The sequence below is a fragment of the Falco biarmicus genome, chromosome 5 (genome assembly GCF_023638135.1).
Source record: "Falco biarmicus isolate bFalBia1 chromosome 5, bFalBia1.pri, whole genome shotgun sequence".
In the NCBI taxonomy this organism is placed as follows: Eukaryota; Metazoa; Chordata; class Aves; order Falconiformes; family Falconidae; genus Falco; species Falco biarmicus.
In genome coordinates this window covers 31,270,302-31,292,500 of record NC_079292.1, presented here as the reverse complement: position 1 = coordinate 31,292,500, position 22,199 = coordinate 31,270,302, and the positions used below count along the sequence as shown (strand labels likewise).

Sequence of the window (22,199 nt, the reverse complement as noted above, 5' to 3'; positions counted from 1 at the left end):
ATCCCACATTTCTACAAACGCTAAACTGCATATTGCATGGAAAATAATTCATAAAATACCAGTAACTATATCAGACAAGTAGGACACGCACAGGTTCCTATGACTCCTCAAAAGAATTAGCAAGTTCAGAAGTGCTGAAAGGAAGAACAGTGAAAGACAGGAAATCCCAGTTGCTGCTTGCTTGGCTTCTGCCTACGTCACTGATGTATTTGTCCTGGACACCATATATGCAGACAAACAACAGTTATGCCAACACACTTTTTCTACATCTGAGTAGTGCTGTATGCATTCTGCCCAGCTATCCTGCCTCTGTGCCTCAAATGTCATTACAGCATCTCTTATTTCTGCTGAGTAAAGCATGCCTAGGTTGTTACTCTGCCAAAAAATAAAAACATTCTTTTTCCAGTTGCCCCAGTCAGCCACTCAGAATAGTGCTAGGCTCTTTGCAACAGTGCATGACAGGAGACAATGGACATATATTTAAAGGAGAGAGGTTCTGACCAAAAGAAGGGGAAACACTTCCATTGTAAGGACAGTCAAGCACTGGAAGGGTTGCCCAAAGAGGCTGTGCCATCTTCATCCTTGGGGGTTTTCAAGACCTCACTGGATAAAGTCTTAAGCAACCAGGTTGGATTAAAGACATCCTGAGGTTCCTTCCAACCCTAATTACAGCCAGATTCAATGTCTACACACAGAAAGCACTCAGTGCTGCCCCAGACTGTGCTTCTACAAGTCTCTCACCCACCAAAAAGTCTCTTAGAGGTTCAAAAAGTTACCTACATAGGCTTCCAATCAAGAAAATTAATGCCATCTCATTGTTGATGAAGTACTGCATAACACACTGTGCAAAACCCATGTCTAGCACATATTTTTGTTTTGTATTTTTGTTTGAACATATGTGAGAGTTGAGAGTTAAGTAAAATTTGCAGCTGACATGGTGTTCTGTTTCTCTGATGGTTTTTTGTTTGTTTGGTATGTTAAGTTTTGGGATTTTTAAGCTTACCTTCACTCAGGGTTACATTCTCCTATTAGGCACCAAAACTGGCTACATCCAAGATGACATGTAACTATTATATGGTAAAACTATACAATAGAGTTGAATATGACATTTGCAGGCCTGGAGTAGGTGGAGACTTAAATGTTCCATCCAGTCCTTCCTTGCAACATGCAAGCAGATTGAATACAGTAAAATCCTGAAATAAAATAAAACCCACAACCCTGATGTTTTAATTTCCCATGACCTTGTGAAGCACAGGAAATAGTCATCCACCTACAGTCCTCCAATTGGAAAGTCTTTAAATACACAACTCCAGCTTAAAAAAAAAAAAAAAGTAGCAGAGAAAATCATACATGAGTTTGCATATATGTAATGAAAGCAAACCAAATAAAGGCATTTTTATTAAATCTGTACAAACTTGTGTGGAACTGAACGCTTACCTGTGACCTTTCCAAAACTCCCCTGTACACTTTGAGTTACACAAGGATTTAGAAAACAATTATGCTCCAGAGATGCAATGAAGTAAGCAGCATGAAAAGTTTGTGCCAATAAATATTTTGCATATCAATTTATATTATCATACTTCATTTAGAGTTGAGGTGGGATTTGTTTTAACCTTTCCTTGTGAAAAAGCAACATATTTTCCACCAGTTCTTACTGGGATATATAGAAACTACATTTTTGATACAGGATTTTTTGTTGTTGTTGTTCTATTACCTTTAAAGTGGCAGAGAAAGATCTGCCTAAACTCAGTTGCCATCAGAGATGCACGAGTACTCAAGCTGCATAAAGAAAAACTGAAATAGGGTAAGATACAGTCATGATTTGAATGGATTTAAGGAGAATGTTTTTTTCCTTTTTTCACATAGGAAGTGGAGATTATTTGTTCTGGGAGGTTTTGTGGTCTGGGGTTTTTTTAGCAGCTTGGTTCTTTTGGAAGTAACACATTGGGATATAGGACAATCAAAGCACAAACAGGCTGCTGGAAAGTTATAATGCAAGCCTGGAGACACCATAAAATAATTCAGAAGGTATCTGGTGGTTTATGAATGACTGCAGAAATTAATCCCTTCATGGTTTTTTCTCTGCTGTATCCTCAATGAAACTCAATGGAGAAGCACTGTGGTTTTTTACAATTTTTTAAATTAAGAATTTATAAAAGTAATTCTCACAAATAAGAAGTTATAATAAAGATAAATAAATCACACACTTTTTAATAAAAATGCCCTCCTCTCCCTTTTTTGAGGGACTGTTCTTCAGCCTATTGAACCTACAGTAGAAAAATAAAAAATTAATTATAGAGTAATTTACTTTTAGCTTTGGAAATTAAGAACTAGGATCAACACAGTTTCAATGTAAATAGTCAAACCAAAGTCAAAATGAGGAAGTCTAAAATGGACAGGCTATAATTTGCTCCTTCTAGTACAGAAACCAACACAAAAGTCTAATTTTATCTTACAATATATTATGAATTTCATCTTTCATTCCAATCATCTTCCTGATATGTTAAATAAATGAGTCTCAGTAATTAGTTCTGAATATTCGGGTTTGGGATAAATCAGGATCCCCAAAGTCATGAAGGCATTTTGAAAACATGACAATTCCAAACGTTGAGGTTTTAGAAGCAGCAGCTTTGGAGTGCTTCTCCATTTTATCCTTTCATTTTTTTCAGCCTTTGGGGTTTACTCATGAAGTCATTATTTCCTCCTCAGCTATGAATATTAGAACTTACTTTTGAAAACACTATTACAAATACCCAAGACTGCTATTTAATCCCATTACCTTCAGAAGATAGTTCTAAATAAGTGTTACAAGAGATGAGACAGCAAAGGCTGGTTCAACTGGAAAATTAAGCCAAGGCACCAACTCGTTCATGATTCAGGGTAGTTTCATTAAAATATTATAAAGTTTTGGGGGTTTATAATATGTTTTAAGTGTTAAATAGTTAAATATCAAAATACCACAAGTTTTCAACAGAAAATCTATTTTAGTATTACTCCAAAGTATTCATCTACCTCTGACAATACAACAACAATGGACTGACTTCTTGCGTCTTTCAAACTACTTATTCTTTTGTCCTGCTGCCTTGGAAAAAGCAATTCTCCAGCACTTTCACTACCAAAAAGAAACCAGAAAACCCTAAAGAATATCTCTCACACAGACGATTTTAACAATTCAGCTATATTAGTGTACACAGCTTCTTATATTAGGATTTTCTGCACCAGCAGCAATGCCAGAAACTTTTGACGTTTCCTTCAAAAATGAAGAAGGGCCTTTGACTTGGTCTCCCTGTAGCACCCTTAAAACCAAACTGGTTAAATACGGCCCACAGAAGTGTACTATTAGGTTGTGGAATATGGCTGCATCTTCAGGCTCAAAAGGTTGAAATCAATATTGTAAATTTCCACTGGCAGCCAGCCACGTAAGTGGCTTTGCTCAGGGGCTGATATTAGCACCAATAATATGCAACACCTTTATTAACAACCTGAACAATGGGATGGAAGCTACTCCAAGTTTGTGGCTGACACCAAACCGGTAGGGACTGGTTAAGAGGCTGGAAGGCAGAGCTGCTATTTATACCAGCCTCAACAGGCTGAATATATTCAAAACTTCACTAGGCAAGACCCTAAGCAATCTGATCAAAACTGGTCCCACTTTGAGCAGGAGATTGGACCAGATAACTTTTTCAGAGATCCCTTTCAATCTGTGTTACTGTTATGATTCTGTGTCTATTACAATGTGACGTATTATACACCAATGCTGAAAAGTCTTTAGTAGCCAGCTTTAAACATGTGATAGGACCCAGGGCAGGTTGTCTTATGATGAAGCAATATTATTATTCATATTTAGAATGAGTTTAAATCTCTTGAAATTAAATTATTATTTTCACATTTATATGCCTGAACTGCTAGTTTTAAGTAGCCAAAGCAGCAGGTTTCTTTTTGATTTGTAGGAAACCATCAACCTACCATTTAAGTGAAGCATTTTGAATTTGAGGATCAGACAAAGGCATTTTTATAAAACAACAACAATTAAATATTTTCAGAGAAATTACTTGTTACAGCAAAACTACATACAAATTTTGGGAAATAAATGACAGATAAGTCATTTTTAGCAATACTTAGCAGTGTGTTCACTTCAGTGAAATAAGTGGTCACACCAACACTTTCTTCCCTATGCTTTTCGGCGAGACTGAGGTCACCTCATTTCCACTGGAAAGACGCTTCAAATATTTATTTCAGTGTAAAAATAGACAAATGTACAGCTGACAGGCTGTTTCTACTCTTTACCCTACAATACATTTTCTTCCAGATTATCTAGTCTTTTAAGTAGGCTTTAGGAACAAATAACAATGGGACAGACAGTGTCTCAGCCTTAAGTACTAGAGAAATAGCCTAGAAAGTACACAAAGAGATATTTATCTTCAGCCAACCAACACACATGTTTATTTGGGGTTACTGGCTACATGACAGACTGGCAAGAAAAGGCAGTAACTGGCAAGGCTGAACATTAACAAGCTTTAAACCACCAATTACAACCTAAACTAAATACCTTTCTACTTGCTGTAGAACTCAGTACTCAACAGAAGAGGAAATACTTTACTTACATTGCATTTATTTTCCACCTAGCAACTCTATCATTTCAGATGATTCACCCTCAAAAAAGAAGAGTGAAAAAAACCTATAAGGTAATGTTTTCCAATTATACCTAACTATTAAAAGATCATTTTAAAAACCAACTTTCCCAAAACTGCATTTAGAGATAAATGCAAAGTCAAAAGAATTAGAGGGGAAATTAATGGCTTCTGATACTTTTCCATCACTATCCTTCCCATTGCAGTAGGAACAAGTGCTGGAATTAAAAAGATCTAAGTATGTAAAAGAATAAGTTCTTTCTGGTAGAGTCCTGTGGATTCCAGCTGTAGGTACTGGTCTACAATCTGTTTCTCTACAAAAACAGCCTTATTAAATTCAGCAAGAACAAAGGGAACCATATCACGTCTTGAGGAGAAATTACACAACTTCCATGTATCTCTTTCTTTGGAAAACTACTGCACTGCCCAGCCTTATTCCAGAGCAACATTATCCTAGCACACAAGAGAGCCCAGGTTTGGAAGATGCACATGCAGTGGTTTAGAAGCTGCTACAAGGATTCCTGAATCGAAAACTTTCCAGACTTCTGATTTTTTTTACGTCATTTATTTGACCAAATAACTCCCCTTACCTAGCTAAGGTCAGGATACTAAAGCATACTCTTAAACACAAAAAAAAACCCAAATAACAACAACAAAAAAGGAGGGGGGATATAAGCTTATTATGTGCTAAAAAAAGATGGAAAGAAAAGGAGAAAAGAATATACCCTTAGGGCAGGTATTACCCAGAGGCTTGGTCAAAATCAGAATTCACAAAGGCATCAACAGCAAAACAGTGAATGTAAACACTCTCAATAAAATCCTTTTGTCAGAATCTGAAAAGGCTTGTATTGCTTCCATTACCCTGCTATATTTGAAGGAAGGACGGACCATAAATGGAACCATAATAAGACAAATGTGTTCACTAGACAAAGCAAGCAGGAGGATGGCCTAACATACCACAAATGGTCATCCAGGTCAAATAAACATGACTTTCAGACTTCCACCATACCATGCAGAGGCATTTGTGTTAAGGGTATCATGGTCAGAAATAGAGGCTTTTTTCCAGCACTTCGAACAAACACTGAAACTTCTTTTTCCCCAACATATGCAAAAAGCAGCAAGTTGTTTTAAAGGAATGCACAGAGATGTTAGGCAATGAAAACACCCATTAATATGAAGAGATGGCTAGAACTGCTCTTCCATTTAACTTGATCCTTAGGTAGGGCAGGACTAAGAAAGGTACTGCTGAAGGCAAAGTTCTGGTCAAGAGTCCAACAGCTAGTACAGGATTTAACCCCTCTCTCTAGATTCTAGCCATTCAGAGAAGGATTTCAATTCCTTTACAACATATCCAGTAACTGCTACGCTTGACACATTTGGCATTTAAACTTTCCTTAAGTTTTTCCAACTGGAACGCAGCAACTTTCTGCCAGTCTACACAACTCGGCATGCTGGACTACTCTAGTAGGTGGAACTCTCCTTCCCCACAAAGAGCTCATTGCTCCCTGCTTGCTTAGAATCTGTTGTTCAGTGTTGACACCAACCAAGCATCACATATTCAGTGCCTTCTCAAGAGGCAGGCAAGACACGTGGCAGGAAGCCAACCACATGGTTTCAAGAAGTCATACTCTTATTGTTGTTAATAAGATGACAAGAGACGAACACAGACTGGCTGAACATCTATGCTGATTCCACATTTGAATCATTTCTACCTCTTACTCTATTAGTACCTCTAGTATTTCCCACGAACAAGTCAGGAGATTGTTCTGTCTTGAATCTGGCAACTTCACATGCAAAACACACAGATCCGAGTTCTTTATACCTTTTTAAATCATTCATCACCCTGTTATTAACAGAAGAACACTTCTGAATTTAGATGACTTCCACCTGGTTAGGTGAAAATGTAAACTTTGTCTATAAGCACACATTAAATAAAACACAGCTATCTAACTGTCCTTCCTAGATGGGCCAAGACTGTGATTATATATACAGCTTTTTTAACAGGGTAACCACAAAAACAGTTCTTATTCTCCTGGTTGGGGGTCAGAAGGAAAAAAAAAACCCAAATCCAAACCAAAATCAAACAACCTTACCCACACAGCTATGCCAGCAGAATCCTCCAGTGTAAACAGTTACAAAAGTAAAGCTGCACTTTCACCACTGCAGCTTGTTTTGCTTGGAGCAGGACAGAAGAATTACTATAACAAGGCAAAACACATAACTCCCATCCTATATGTGGGTCCTCAGAAAGCACTGTCACTGTAGCATAACAAGAACTCTTCAGTGTTTCTTGGATAGATACTAGCACAGCTGTAAAGTTTTTGTAACATTTTTCTCATTAACACCTGCCTCAAGTAAATACCCATAACATCAGAAGCACTTGCTAACATAGCTAAAAATGGTTACAAAGCTTAACAGTTCGAAAAGGAAGCTTGGGTGATAATTACACACAATTTAGTTGCCTTGCACAACCTGAACAACTGTTAGGAGGCAACCCAAATCCCACAGTACTTAATATTTAGAATGAAGTCAACTTTCAAGATTCAACAAGCTATCAAGAAACTACTTTACAAACACTAAAAAGGAAAAAAGCTGCAAGTATTTCAGATGCCATTTTCAAAAGTCACCATTACTTAGATAAGCACTAGTGATGAGAAGATAAAAAACAGTCTTTACTTCTATCACAATGGCCTCCAAATACACTGTTGCCACTTCTCCCAACTTGTCATCATCTCTTTTCACAGTACCCCTATGGTTTCTGTCCTCCTCTGACTTCAATGCAGGAATACATTTAAGACACAGAACTGTTTAGGATCTAGCTCTATTACCTTCCTATTGAAGAGAAATCAATCATTAACAAATAATGATCCGCTAACATTTTTCATGTCTATTCAAGGTAACTGAGACAACACAAAGTTTTACTTTCCTTATTCCACCACCTTTCATATCATTAAATTCTCCAGCTGCACCGCAGCTGGAATTACATCCTACTTTTTTAGGATAACACCTGTTTTTGTATTCCATTTTGGACAGAGAAGCTTCTAAGCACTACATATCTTCTGTGAGTGCATTTTGTCAACAGTTACCCATTTTGATTTCAGAGTATCAGAATCTCCTCTTATCGTTCTCCACTACTGGCATGCTGACTGTAAAAAGGAGATATTTAGCATAAAATGTCTACTCCATTCTAGAGAAAGACTATCCTCTTGAAAAACAAGACAATAAAACACACAGTAAAGCTCTAAAAGAACATCTCTTCACAAATTTCAGAACATACACCATGCATTACTACAAGTATTAAGTGGTTAAATTCAGCACATACTACTATGAAGCCACTATTGTATAACATGACAAAGCTACGCCTAGCATCTAATGAGAAAGACTGCAAGAAACCAGAGTGTCGTAGGTTATTCCAACAAGTCATCATGTATACTGCAGCTGCCTTTAGTCTGAGAACTTCAACTGACCATGTTGAATATTTTCTCATGAACAAATAGATAAACGCAAAACATTCCCTGGTAAGTAGCAACTCACATTTGACAGTGGAGACAGTTTTTGAAGCTGTCCACCACCAGGAATGATCTAGTGTTCCCTAGTTAAACAATTCTTAGGAATTCTTAGTGAAAAACTGGGAAGAGATAGCTTTGCATAAGTATGTGCCAGTCAAAAATTCAACACATATTACTACTAAGTTTCCCTAATAATACCTTATATGACAAGTATCTACATTTACTAAAATTTGACTATGAAAATGTGATAGAATATTTAATCACTAGTTACAGAAGTAATGAATACAAAGGTACAAGAAGTTTCCAGTAAGTGCCAACCCATGGTGACAGCTAGCAAAGTTATCAGGCCCTCAAAGATACAGGAACAGGCAAGAACTTGCTTCTCAATGCCTAAATGTTAACCTTAATAAATAAACCACCCTTAACAACGCAGCAAAAACTACAGTAACAAATTCACACATAAGATTCTAATGGCTGCTGCGCAAGGAATGTGTTTTCCTGGAAAGCAAATAATATTTTGAGCAATACTTAAACAAAACAAACAAAAACCCCAACCGCCACCAAACCCACTGAACCCCAAACCACACCACCCAAGAGCTACTGAAGGAACACTGGTTTAGAAAACTAGTTCAAAGAACTAGGACGCTAGTCTCAAAGAACAAAAAGAAATCCACCACCCAAAACCAACCAAACAAAAAAGACGATAACTGGTGATGGGGCATACAGCAGAGACCCCTAAAATACTATGTTGTACAATGCTTGCTGCAATGCGCAAAAAAACACTATGAAGTGGGCTGTGACTAGTTTACTTAGGAAAGTAAAGACACAGCATTTTAACAGTTCCTAAAGAAGCACAGGGGGCAGGCTTTCAGGGGACTTTGTATACAACAAACTAGCCACAGCCTAGGAAGCTTGCACGCTCTGAATCCAAAAAATTAAAGAACTCGCACTCCTCACTGTCCAAAGCAAGAATATTAAAGACCTATGCCAAAACACTTCACCTCAAACTAAAGACTATGCAAGTTATTATTCACAAAACCCACAATTATAAAGATTTCTACTGTTCCTAAAACTCATTCCTCACCTTGCAACACCTTCTCACATGAAAGCGCCTGCTGTGAAAATGCCTAGGATTAGTGTCTTCAGGTATGAAGAACATTACTTCATCTTCTGTTGCTTTAGAAACAAAGACCTTATCTTCCAGTGTTATTTTAATGATCTAGAATGTTAACCATAACCAATTTTTTCTACAGCAATGACGGTCATCGTTATTAGTGCAAAATTGTAGACTAAAACCAGGCTGTGTTCAAAGTTTCCTGTGGCCTTTCTTCTTAACTGCAAAAAAACGCTAAAAACTTAGTTATCATTCTTTTGAATTCCTCTAGGAGTATGATAAATCAATGCCAGATTTTTATACTAGTAGCAAACCACAGAGGACAGTGGTGTTGGCTGATAAAAATATCTTCCTCTGCCTGCAAAAAAATGCTCTTCAAACCACCACATTTTTTCCAGAGCAGGAAATTCCTTTGGGTTCCAAACTGAGTAATATTTACACCTGAACATCTATTCAGAGCTGATAAATCAGTTTGCTTTCATTGCTATTGTTTTGACGATACTTTTAACAGGCACGTGTCTCGGTCTGATCCTCCAAGAGCCCTAGAACTTAACCTCTGCCAAGGCGAAGACATAAAAAATAAAAAAAAGTCACAGGTCGTGACAGGTCTAATTTAGTCAGCATAAACGGCACCTCCTCTGCGGGGATGCCGCACCGTACCGACCGCCGCACGCCCCTCCGACGGCTTTTCCACGCGGCGCAGGCGGCCGGCTTCACGGCCGCGGCCGGCCCGCCAGCAGCCCCGGCAGGGCCGAGGGGCGCCCCGCAGCGCAGCACGGTGCGCCGCGCCGCCGCCCCCCCGCCCGCCCCGGGCGCCCCCAGCCCCGCGGACGCGCCCCGGCCGGCAGCGCTCCCGGCGCCCCAGCGGCGGCTCAGGTGCGGCGGCGGCGGCGCCCCCCCCGCCGCGGGCTCACCTCGGCGGCCGGGATGTTCACCACACCTGTCGACCTCCGCTTCTCCCTCAGCTTCCTCTTCTCGATCTGCCCCTTCCCCTTCCTGGCGCTGGGCCCCGAGCTCTTTCCCTTGGCGGCCAGCTTCTCCTCGCCTTCGGGGGAGCCCGGCGCGGCGGCGGGAGGCGGCTTGGCGGCAGGCTCGGCCGCCCGGACCCCGGCGAGGGCCGGCGGCGGCTCCTTGGCGGGGCCGGACCGGGCCAAGGCGGCGCTGGCGAGGCTGACGCAGTTGACGGCCCCGCCGGCGGGGGGCGCCGCGCGGTCGGGCGGGGCGGGCGGGCCGCCGGGCAGCAGGTTGTTGTTCAGCTCGGCGGAGGAGGCGCCCCCCGCCGGCCTGGCCTCCCCGCCGGCGGCGGCCCCCGGGGCCGGCGGCGCCTGCTTCGCCCGCATCTTCTCCCGCTTTGCTTTCCACTCCTCCAGAAAGTCCGTGGTGCTGCCCCCGGCGCTGCGGTAGCCGCCAGTCGCCATGTTCCCAGCGGGCTGGACGGCGAGAGCGCCCCCCACCAGCACCTCAGCCGCCGCCCGCCCTGAGGCGGCTCTGCTGCCGCCCGGAGAGGAGAGGTCCCGGCGGGGCGGGCGGGAGAGACGGGGGCGGGGAGAGAGACGCGGAGAAGCACAAACACCCTGGAGAGAAACAAAAGGGGAGATGTGAACCGTCCCGCAGCGCTGCCCGTCCTCGTCCCGCCGCCCCGCCAACTCTCCAGCGAGCTCCCCGGCGCCCGGGGACGGGTCTCCATCACCGCCCGCCCTCGCCCGCCGGGCTCCCGCGACTCGGACCGCGGCGCCCGACCCTGGCCGCAGCACCCGGCGCCCGCCGGGGCTCCCCTCACCCCTCGGCGCGGGGCCGCCCGGAGCTGCCCGCCTCCCCCGCTCGCCGCCGCCCCGGCGCTCGCCCGCCCGCCCGCCGCAGCCGCGACCGCGACGACCGCAAAGCGCCGTCGCTCGCCGCCGGGGCCGCAGCGTGTGCCATCCCCCCGACGCCCGCTTGCCTGCCGGGGGACCGTGTTCCCGCGCGGGGCGGGGCGGGGCGGAGGCGGCCGCCGCTCACCTCCCGCCCGGCGGGGCCGCGCTCGGGCGCTCCCCAGCGCCGGCGGCACCAGGTGAGCGGCACCGCCTCCCGCCCTCCCGGAAGGAGCGGCGCGGCCCCGGGGCTTCCCGAGCTCCCTCCCCTTTCCCCACAGCAGCGCGGACGGAGCCGAAGCCAAGGCGGAAACTGCCGAGATGGCCTCAACAATGGGGTGAGGGCGGGGAGGCCCCGCCCGGACCGGTGCGCTGATCGCCGCGGCCTGACCGCGCTGGGTGCCGGCCCGTCGCGGGGCCCCGCCACCTGCCCCGGGCAGCCCCGGCACGGGCGGGGACACGGGCCCCGCGGCTCCCGACGGGCGGCAACTCTGGCGGGGGAGGGGCGTGGGGCGCCACGGCCCCGTGAGGAGCGGAGCCGAGCGGGATGCCGCCGCTGCCCGGCCGCCCGCCTCAGGCCGCGCTCCCGCCTCACGGGCGGCTTCGGCGGGCGGGGGCTGCCAGAGCCCAGCCGCCAGGGGCCGGAGGCGGCGGTCTGGTGTCCCGCGGCCACGGGGTGCTCTGCCGAGCGCGCCCCGCACCTGCCGGCAAGCCCCCGGTGAGGGGCTGCGGGGCCCGCCTGCCCTACCGGCGTGGGGCCGCCTGGGCGCGGGGCAGGTGCGGGCCGGCCCTCGGGCGTGCGGCCTCCCGGCACCGCCGGCGGCTGCCACCCGCGAGCGAGGTGAGCGGCCGCGTGTCCAGCCCGGCTGGGGCAGCCCGTGGCTGCGGCTGTCGTTAGGGAGACGCTGCGCTGGAGGCAGAAGCGCCGGTTTGGCCTGAAAACGCGGTGACTGCCGCTGCTGTCGCTTCGGCCTTTAATGGGGTCGGTGCACCGTGGGACGCGCCGGCAGTTGATTGCTCCCGCAGCACAACCACGGCCTCTGGTCCGCTCCTCCCCGGCGGGCTGCCCGCAGTCAGGCAGCGGAGCCTGCTCCCGCCGGCGCAGGCTTGGGGATGAGCCTGTGCCACCGTGGTGTTGGAAGCAACGAGGATGGCAAGGGGTTTCCTCCACCAGTCACGCTGCAAGGGCTTGAAAGACATCTCATTTATAAATAAAACAGCCGTCGGTGAGGAAACCAAACTGGGCTAAATATTAGGAAAAACGAACTGGCAGGGAATGTGATGGGAGTATGTACTATACGTTAAACAGTTTGCTTAGGTGATCAAGTGGCTAAACTTGCGCAGAAGCAGTTTTTTTGGTTTGGCTGAATTCACTGTGTCTTAATAGCACCCTGCAAATGGTTCGCGGGATTTTTGGAAATCACTGCTTTCGGTAGATTTCTGTCTTGCATAATCCCGCTTTATAAACGGTATGCTGAGGGAAATGGAGGAGTGCGTTAGTGCTACCTTTCCAGCTGGCTCAGGGCAAGATACGGGCTTAGGTTAGAGTCGGAGGAAATCCATATAGACTTGGCTTACATGGCTGGGAGCACATTCTCACCTTTTCATCTTTTTTCTCTCTTTCAGTTTCAGTCCTGAATTTGTCCACCTGGTTAATAAAGTGTTTAGGACTTCAGAATATAAACTTTGCAGAAGCTTTTGGATTCTTTTTACAGAAAAAAAAATGCTACAAATATAGATAAAATATATTAGCAAAATGGGGCTCCAGATATCTGGCACTAGGCTCTCTGCACCCCTCGGTATAGATAACAGGCTTAGTCCATGTATCCGCTTTCACCTTTAGTAGGTCTCTACCCCGTTCTCTTTCATAGCAGTGGGCACAGTGTCACCCTACCAATCTTCTCTGTCATTCTGGTGATTTCATTTACTTGGACTTGACTCATACCTGATTTCTGCTGTGGTTTGGGTGTAGGGTTTTTTGGGTACAGTATTTTGTTTTGAAGGGGTGTTTAAATTTTGTATATAGAGAAGTTAAGGTATCAGGGTCCTCAGTACAGGTGAAAGATCTTATCTTCCAGTCTAAGGGAAAATCCCAAAGCAAAACAGGCTAGTTGTTGTGCGTTATGCTGGAAAGCTGTAAATAGGCAGAAAAGTAGATGGTGAAAACGTAGTTCTGTACTAGCTCTACTCTTTAATACTCAGCAATGCAAAACTACTAAAGTTGTTTATATTTCTATTTGCAGATCAAGTGCTAAACAAAAAGTTAACTTTATAAAAGTTTTGACTAAGCACTTTCCTGAAAAATTTACCTGCACTCTTAAGAGGTTTTAAGTCAGAATACTACTTGATTGTATTTTTAGAAAACAGTTTAGAAAAAGGATCCTTCATGTGAATTCTTGGCTTTCCCATTCTGTCATTTCTTCCCTTTTACACAATGAAGAGCTTTTCTTGAGAGAATCATGTAACTGTGACAATACGAGTATTTCACTCCTCACTGTTACACCCCATGAGCAGCACAGCTGGCCAAAAAAATGAGGTTTTACTCATTTACATAAGAGTCAGATGAGAAAGTCATTACTTAGAGTATGTTGTGTATATGGAGACATACAGCAATGTATTTTAGGTCTTGGGATAGCCTGGGTTCTCCATTACTCCAGGTCTCCCAGCTGTGCCCTGGGCCCCTCCCTGTGGCAGTCCTTACCAACTAGCAAGGTTTAGATGTGCTCACTCCACATCTTATCTGCCCACCTTTCTTACCTGGAGGAGGTACCGTTGCCAGGCTTTAGCTGCATCTACCATTGCAGTGGATATTTTTTTCTCTAATCTATAAAAAACATTGTGGGGGTTTTTTACTGTAAAAAAGGCTTTGTGTTCCTTACAGTCTGTTATATATTAACAGAAGTTATGTTGTGGTGAGTGAGGTTGGGCTTAAGTGCCCAATACAAAAATGCTGACTGTCAGATGTTTGCATCTCAATAAGGTTGTCTGTGCTGGAGAGCTTTCAGGGATAAAGTCCCCAAATAGTTTTAAGTATCACACTGCATGTTTTCCTCTGCTCCAATGCAGAACAGCTTAATAGCTTGCAAACATTTTTAGAACAGCACTTTTTTTCTTACTGAAAAGATCTTCAGGATATTTTTAAGGCCTAGAAATGCAATTCATTTTATTGGCTATGTTTTAAGCTGGCATAATGACAAGGGTCCCTAAGCTTTAAGATACCATTTTTTATATATTCAGCATTATGGAATGAGACTCTTCCTTAGAGGTAGATTACCACTGGGTTTGAATAGGATAATCTTGATCTCCTTTGCCAGGCAAAGACCAAATGCTTCGGTTTTCAATTCAGAATAAAAACCATCATTTATTCTTAAAATCTTGAGGGAATGAAGTGCTTTTTGGGGTTGGGCAGTTCAAAGGTGGTTCCTTTGTAAAGGGTTGCAAGTTGTTTAAGATTTTTGTAATTTCTTCTAGAGATTCAACCAAATTATCCAACCTTATTAAGGTTCTGCATACAGATTTATCTGAGCCATAATCTTTTCTGAAGTGGCAGTTTTCAAGGGCTGGAAAATTAAATAGTGAACACAACATATTATTGGCTGGGGAAATTCAGGACAACATCCAAATTCCTTCCCAATGTCTGTTTGCATCTTACTGTCATGCTCTGAGCTTAGCGAATATTTGTTATACCCACTGGTGCTGGTATGCTCCCCACTGAAACATTCTTCCCTCTCAGCCTCTTCAGCATCTCTGGAAGCTCTCCCCAGAGCCTCTGTTAACATGACTTTATTTGCCTGCGTCTTTCTCAAACACACATACTCTTCCTTCTGCTCTGGACTTCACCCCGCCTCTGCCTGTATTACTTGAACTTCCATGAAACTGTTTCATTTAGTGCACCTATCTACCGCTTCTCATATCTGATCCCCTTTGAAGTCCATTCCATCAGTATTCTTCATGTTTCGTCTCCCAATAGACTTTTTCAGTGACATACTTGTTCCGCCTGCTTTATCATTTCTGCTTTATCAAACTAGGTTTATTAAGCTTGCTGCAGTGCTGTGCCATTACATCTTCCCCTCTCTGCTGCTTTGAATTTCACCTACTGGATAATCCTTACACCCATCACTGTACGCCAACTAACCTGCCTACCTACTTAGTTCTGCAGTATTCTTCTAAAAATGCTGTTGCTTAAAATTGCTGTGACTCAGTGGAATCTTACTGCTACCTCTTCATAGAAATACCTGTTCCTCTTTCCATCTGTAACATTTCAAAAACCTCTCTTTAAACCTTTCACATTAAATCTCGTACTATAACTTCCGTCCAATCTTCCTGTAACATCCTCACTTACATTCCATGACGTTTCTACTGTCAAGTCTCCCCCTAAAAGTAAAATAAACCTCATAGTACCACTGTTCCTCTTGACTCCTCCTTTTAGCCTTTTCTTACTAAAGCTTTCCAAGCCAATGCTCTGCTGTCCTGCAGCAATACTTCTCTCTCCAGCCACTCGTGCTGCTTTAGACCATATGCCTAGGATGAGACAAAACCTAGTGCAACATACTTTACAGGTGTCTTCCTCTTTGCACTCTTCTGTTATTGCCAGTTCTATCGCTGATAGAACATCTAACACCTCCGTCAGAGGCGGTCAAGAGTTTAAAAAAGTAGGTGGTTCTCTGCAGTCTTGACCATTGGCCTCTTTCCCATGAGTTCAGAAGATTCATTTGTAGAGGATCTCAGTGAAGGCATGAAGCTGTGAAGGGTAACATGGAGGTGCTGGTAGTCTCACTTCTGGACAGTGAAGTGATTGCATTTTTTTTCTCTAACCAACTTCCTTTTTTAAGTATGTAGAATGAGTTTTTATTTCTGTTTACATCTGTACTGTTTACTTTTCAAATTCTCTCTTAATCTTCTGTTTATCTCTTCTTACCTACCAAATTCTGTTACCCCTTGGTCTTGGTTGTTTTTGCATTTTTGTCTAAATGCGGACAAACCGCTATCCTTTGCAATTTAATACTGCTTTCTGCTACAGCTGAGTTATGCATACTATCTAAATCTGAGAGGCTTAGCCTATTGGCATGGATTTTTATTTCTTCCACTTTCTTCCAGAAATTAATTTTTTATTTTTTTTTCCCCGCACTGGAGCTTGGTGTCACAGCACTAACTTGCTGGCAAGGTTTTCCTCTGTAAGGTTCTAACAACTAATTATGTTCTAATCACTGTAGTCAGTGGTTTAACTGCATTACTTTCTTATGACTTGTGCTTGCAAACATACAAATCCGACAATCCCACTTTTACTGAAATACCAATTTTATCCTATTTACTTTGCTACTGAATTGAATGCTTAAACCTTTTTTTTCAAGTGCCAGGGCCCAATTTGAAATCTTGCATGTAAATACAACAGAGCTTTGTGAAGTAGCTGGATTTCTCAGGAGGTATTAGCATTCAAGATCAGTCCTAGAATCCATCTTCTAGGCTGGTTTCTGCATGTGTTTTACTATTCTTGAGCTCTGCTATCATTTGACCAAGAATAATGATGTAGTTTCATAGAACTGGTTTGGTTTGGCAGAGAAACTAATACTGTTTCTTGCAGCAAAGTTCATTCATCTAGCTGACTGAGGATTGCAGTGTGAAAAGGTAAAACCCCCAAACTTACAGGGAGAAGTTTGCTTGATTTTTTCAAGTATTTATTCTTACAGTATGAGAAATTAATGCAGAGATTGCCATCTGTCTCCAGCTGACTGTTGTTGGATAAGAATGACGGTGGGGATGGAACAGTTTCAGTATCTGTGCAGATGACTTCAGAGGCGTGATGAGAACATCTTCTGCCTCAGTTCACAATCTCACTCTGTAAGATGGTCTGTTGCTGCTTCTTGTGTTCTGAGCCATATGAGGGTACAGAGCAGTGTCTCCTCTTGCTACTCTTTGCTATTTGTGATGAAGTTCAATCAGCATAGCTGTGAAACAGTTCATTGAGCAACCATGCTACCTCTTTTTCTGTCCACACAGGTACTCTCTAGGGCCAGATTTGAGCAGTGAACGCGGTGAGTAAGCCCTAGAGCAACTTGTTGAGGAGCAGGGATGAAAAACAGACATGGAGTCAAAATTTTACACAGTGAAGAATAGGAAGGCAGAGAAAAATTGATACTGACAAGCCTCACAGTGCTTGGGGGAAGAAGGGAGGAAAGGGCAGTGCTGTAAGGCAGGCTATAAATATGCCTTGAGGGACAGTTTGCAAAAGGCAAAGAAGCAAATCCCCTGATAGGGAGTTAGTAGGGCCAGGATATGATCACCTTACAAAAGAAGCACTTGGAGGAGACAGTTTTTCCATTATGGTCTGTGCTTTTGTGTTCACTGTGAAGAACCTTAGGGAGCATCTCACAGCAGAGCTTTTTATTATGGAGGATCCATCAAAATAAAAGTATTGGAACGAAACACAACAAATTGAGAAAGTGAAAAATAAAAAATCGCCAAACTGAGTGGCAGCAATAAAGTAGTAGATGGAATTCAGCGTAGATAAATGTCAAGTGAAGTGACTTACGCTGGGAAAAATTTTCTAAGGTAAGATACCACCTAGACGTACTTGAGCAGCACTGTTTCTGTCAAACTAAAATGCGCCTTCAGAGTGCCTGTGCTTTCCTGCAATAAGAATACCAGGGGGTGTAACACAGAGGCATTGGATTTGGCCATATGCTGGTTTATTAGCCCAGCTCCGCACCTGCCCTTTTGGGAAGGAGCCGCTTTCAGAGTAGAGGTGCTCTGCTCTCCATGCATTCCTCCACGAGAGAGCTCATGTAGTCTTACAGACGTAAGGTAGCCTTGGGTGATTTCTGGGGCCTGTCTTTGTGCCGCATTGACCTCTAGACTCCTGAGTTCCTGAGGATACCCTAGGTGGGCTGCCACCATCTTATCTAGTGGGGGAGCCGCCAGGTTACCAAGCTGTCGTGCCTTCTAAGATACTATGAGCTTGGTAATGAAGAGCTGACTGTACCTATCCGTATGACAGAAATAACATTGTAAGTTTAAGTTACCCATATAAGATAACAAGTTATCTGAATACCACCACCTTTGTTGCTTTTCATGGTACATTTCCAGCACCTACGGAGCCTATTCATTCTTCTTAAAGACAGTCTCCTCTGACCATATGCCTAGGCAATGCTTTTAGCCATAGGGTTTAGTTTTAGGTAGTCCTGCAAGGAGCAGGGGGTTGGACTTGATGATCCTTAGGGGTCCCTTCCATCCCAAGGTATTACATGATTCTATGATTCCATGACCTCTGTACAGCTAACTCATTATAAGTTTAAAGACTGTTGAACAGATTTTGGTCCACAGCAAAGACAATGTGGTTCCTGTCTTTCTGTATCTCCAAACGTAAGCACGAAAATGAATCATTAGGAACCAAATCCAGTGGTTACTGGCTCTCTGCCAGTCTGTCTTGTTGGTACTGGCTACAATTCATAACCCTTCAGGGCTGTTGTGTCATTGTAGGTTTTTTGGTTTGGGTTTTTTTTAATTAACAGTCCTCTAGCTCCTAAGAATTATTTTGATTTTTTGAAGAACCGATACAAAGTCAGTAAAAATTAATTAGGTCTTTTGATTCTCACTGTGTATTGCTCGGTTAAACTGTTATACTGCATCCTTTGGATCCAACCTCATGCAGGTGATGAGCTAGCTGCACACAGTAGAAAAGTGCAGTGGGCACAGAACTGTGCCCCAAAAGAATCATTGTTAGGGCTGACAGATCTCCTCAGAGAGCTGACTAAGAAACTTGGCCTTCACTGAAATGCAGTAGATGATGCATGCAGAATTTAGTGTGATGGCTTTTTACAATGCTTTGTTTGAGCTATCTGTTCATTTGGCGATTCTTTCTCTCCTGCACTGCAGTATTTCTACAGCCTACTGTGTTTCATATGACGGACTATAACGAAGTTGCCTTGTAAAAGGAATCAGGCAGATATTTCAGGAATTTAGTACTGGTTATTAGTAGCGCTCATCTGGAGGTGTCCAAAACAAACACAAACAGCAATCAATCAATGGCAGTGACATATCAGTGAGTGTAAGCAGAGGAGGGGGAAGCACTTAGAAGAGTTTAGTCACTGTGTATGAAGCCAAACAGACTACAAAGGGAGATAATAGCTTAAATAACATGAAAATTAAAACATATTTCCTATTAAAATTATGTTGATGTTTTATATTATGAAACATATTTCAATGATACATACCATGTGGCAAACATCTAGGATAAAAGCTTGGGACTGAGTTTTTGCATGACCAATTGGAACAAAATGCATGTGCCTATATTGTAATGATTTTATATCAACAAATATAGATGATGTTTAAAAACAACTATTGTGTTTTGCTCACAATACACATTATTTGCCATTTCAAGGTGAAAACTGCCAAGGTATTTAGGATGACAAGCTTTAAATACATAATAAAAAGAAGTTTTAAGTTAAAAAGTTACTTGAAAAAGGACAAGCTCCGTCCTTCCTCCTGCCCCACCAGCAAATCCACAGCCAATGCTCAATTTATAGTATTTATTCCCCAATTAGGCATTAGAACCCAACAGGCATCCCCTTATGCATTTGCTTTATTGCTGGACACTCAAAAAGTGTTGAAAGGAAATTAAGAAACAGCGAATGGCAGTTAGCCTGCAAACACCTTGGTGGGTTGAAAACAAGGGAAGAAGTGTGAGACCTTTCACTGCTTTCAACCTGAAAGTGCTTGGAGGTATGGAGGAGAAAAATAGGAAAGGGGTTTATGAAAAACAGCGCTGATTCCTGAGGAGGGGAATAACTGGATTAAGTTAGAACAGGTGACTTGTAGAGTGTGCTTCGTTTATAGTAAAATCACCCCCTTGGATTAGAAAGAACCAAGAGTGGGTTCCACTCTTGTAGTTCTAGTAGGGAACTAAATGGCTGGGAAGAGACATTCCTACTGAAAAAAAGATCCAGTGGTCAGGAAAAGATTAACGGGGTCTTCGAAACCCTTAGGGATGTGTGCTTCTGAGGAGTTCGAGATAAGGCAGTGTGAGGAAAGCGGGTGCAGGAGGAGAGTAACAGAGGTGGAGGAAGATCATGAAAGGTGTGGAGGCTGCTGGAGTTGTGGAGAGAGGCACTGTGGACAGTAGACAGACGATACAACTGCAGAACAAGTAGCTCAGGAAGAAGCCGCCAGCGGTGAGGTCTGAAGGGTGAGTGAAACAGGAGAGAGAAGCAGCAAATGAATAGAAAATGCAAGAAGCCAGGATGGGAGATGGTGTAAGGGGGCAGAAGTAGGCAGCAAGTACCAGAAGGACTGAACGAGAAGTGCTGGGAACAATGTCCAAGGAGGATCTTGGTGATCTGGGTGGCACACAGGAGCAGCTGAGGACTGACAGCTGAGAGGAGCAGGAGACAGGAGAGACTGTTCTCTCCGGCAGCTGTGGCATGTTGGTAAGCTTGTAGTGACTTGTTAGTAGAGTATGAAGGGAGTTCTTGCACTCGGTGTCTGCATGAAGCAATTCTGAGTGCCACTCCCCAGACACCAAGAAATTCAGAGAGTGCTCGAGGTCCCAGGGAGGTGGCTCCCAGGCCCTTTGGGTTACTGTGGCTATCACCAGGGATAACAGCGAACGTAATTAGACCTCAAGTCCCTCTCTTACACAGAAAATAATTATATGTGGTGGCTTGGAAGCCGGAGCAGAACCCTATCCATGCAGAGCTGAGGAGAAAAGTCGAGGGGACAAAGAAGGTGGGTGCCCATGGTGTGCTGCACGTGCTTGCACGGCAATGAACAGGAAGGTGAGCCTGAAGGGGACAGAGGACCTTGCAGCGTGCAGAGCACTCCAGTTACACGGCCAAGCAACCCCCTTTCACAGTAATCATGCTGAAAGGGGGTTGACCAAGAAGGAGTTAACCAGTGTTTTGGCAGCGCCGTGCTGCTGTGAACCGCCGCCTTGACAACTTTTGATACGGAGGATTATTGTTTTTATTTTTTTTTTGCTGTTCCTCTCTCTCAGCTGTAGCAGAGCTGCCCGGCGGTGCTTGCGAAGTGTCTGCTCCCAGTCTGGAAGTGCCGCGCAGGCCAGGGGAGCGCTCCCCGTGCAGCGGGTCCCTGCCTGCGCTCTCTGACGGGCCGGGCCGGGGCCGGGGCCCGCAGCCCCCCCGGCCAGGCCCCCGGTGGGATGCGGCTCAGCTCACCAGCCAGTCGCAGCTCTCTGCCATTCCCAGGGCGTTACATCGTGCGGCTCCCGTCGCTGGCTTTCGGCAGAATACGCTTGAAAGCAGTCTGCCGCGTTCAGGTGAACGTGCACCCCTTGCGTCTGAATTCATTTCAGATCGCTGTTCTCTGCCGCGCTTCATCTGTCTGCTGGAACCGGCTGGTCGTCACGGCGGAGGGAGGCAGCGTTTCCCCGAGTCGCTGTGGTTTGAGCCCTGCTACGGGCTGCTCTCGGGGGAGAAGGGGGCCCGGGAGGGCCGTGCGGGCCCTGCCGCCCCCCAGCCGCACGCCGCGCCGGGGCCGTGCCTGGCTGCCGGGCCCTGCAGCGCGGCGGTGGCGGCCCCGCGAAGCCGTCTGGTGCCACCTCCCGGTGCCACCTCAGCCGGTGTCGGCGGCGCCGGGCCGGGCCGGAGCGGGGGCCCGTGTCCCCGCCGCGGCCCCGCCGCGGCCCCCGGCAGCGCCGCCCGCCCGCGAGCGGAGCCGCTGCCGCCCCGTGCGCGGGGCCGAGGCAGCGCAAAGCCGCCCGCAGCGCCGGCGCGCACCTCGCCAGAGCGCTGGCGTGTCGTGCAAGGGCAGCCGAGGATGAGTGCTTGGGGAACTGACTGAGCCCGATGCGGCACCGGTAGCCGCGGATGCGGTGGGAGGAAAGAACTTGAGTGTCATTCGCTGCTTTTCATGCAGCTAAAGACAGAGGTGAGCTAGTAACGGAGAATCGTGCCCGTGCTATCAGCAGTTGGTGTAAACGTGGGTTTTTATTTTTAAACAAACTAATTTTTTCATTAAATCTTCTTTCTGGGCAGTGACTGGACCGCGTAGCTAGATGTGTATTTTGTATCAGCCGATGTAAGGAAGTCACGCTCTTTGCTTCGAGAGACTTGGGGTGCAGGTCCAGGTCACCACCGCTTGC

At 45.0% G+C, this 22,199-nt stretch overlaps 1 protein-coding gene across 2 annotated transcripts in view; it reads right to left on the bottom strand.

The window, feature by feature from the left end:
• The window catches only part of PAWR (pro-apoptotic WT1 regulator), an 84,566-nt gene extending 73,217 nt beyond the window's left edge, over window positions 1–11,349 (bottom strand). The window contains exons 1-2 of one of the 2 annotated variants that reach the window (XM_056340292.1): window positions 11,194–11,349; window positions 10,169–10,828 (exon numbers count right to left, since the gene is read on the bottom strand). In XM_056340292.1, coding sequence (XP_056196267.1) covers window positions 10,169–10,672 — 504 coding nt within the window. In that variant the 5' untranslated portion in view covers window positions 10,673–10,828; window positions 11,194–11,349. Of the gene's footprint in view, window positions 1–10,168; window positions 10,829–11,034; window positions 11,119–11,193 lie in introns of those variants that run through there. The other variant, XM_056340293.1, reaches the window with a different exon arrangement.
• Window positions 11,350–22,199: the final 10,850 nt, after the last annotated feature.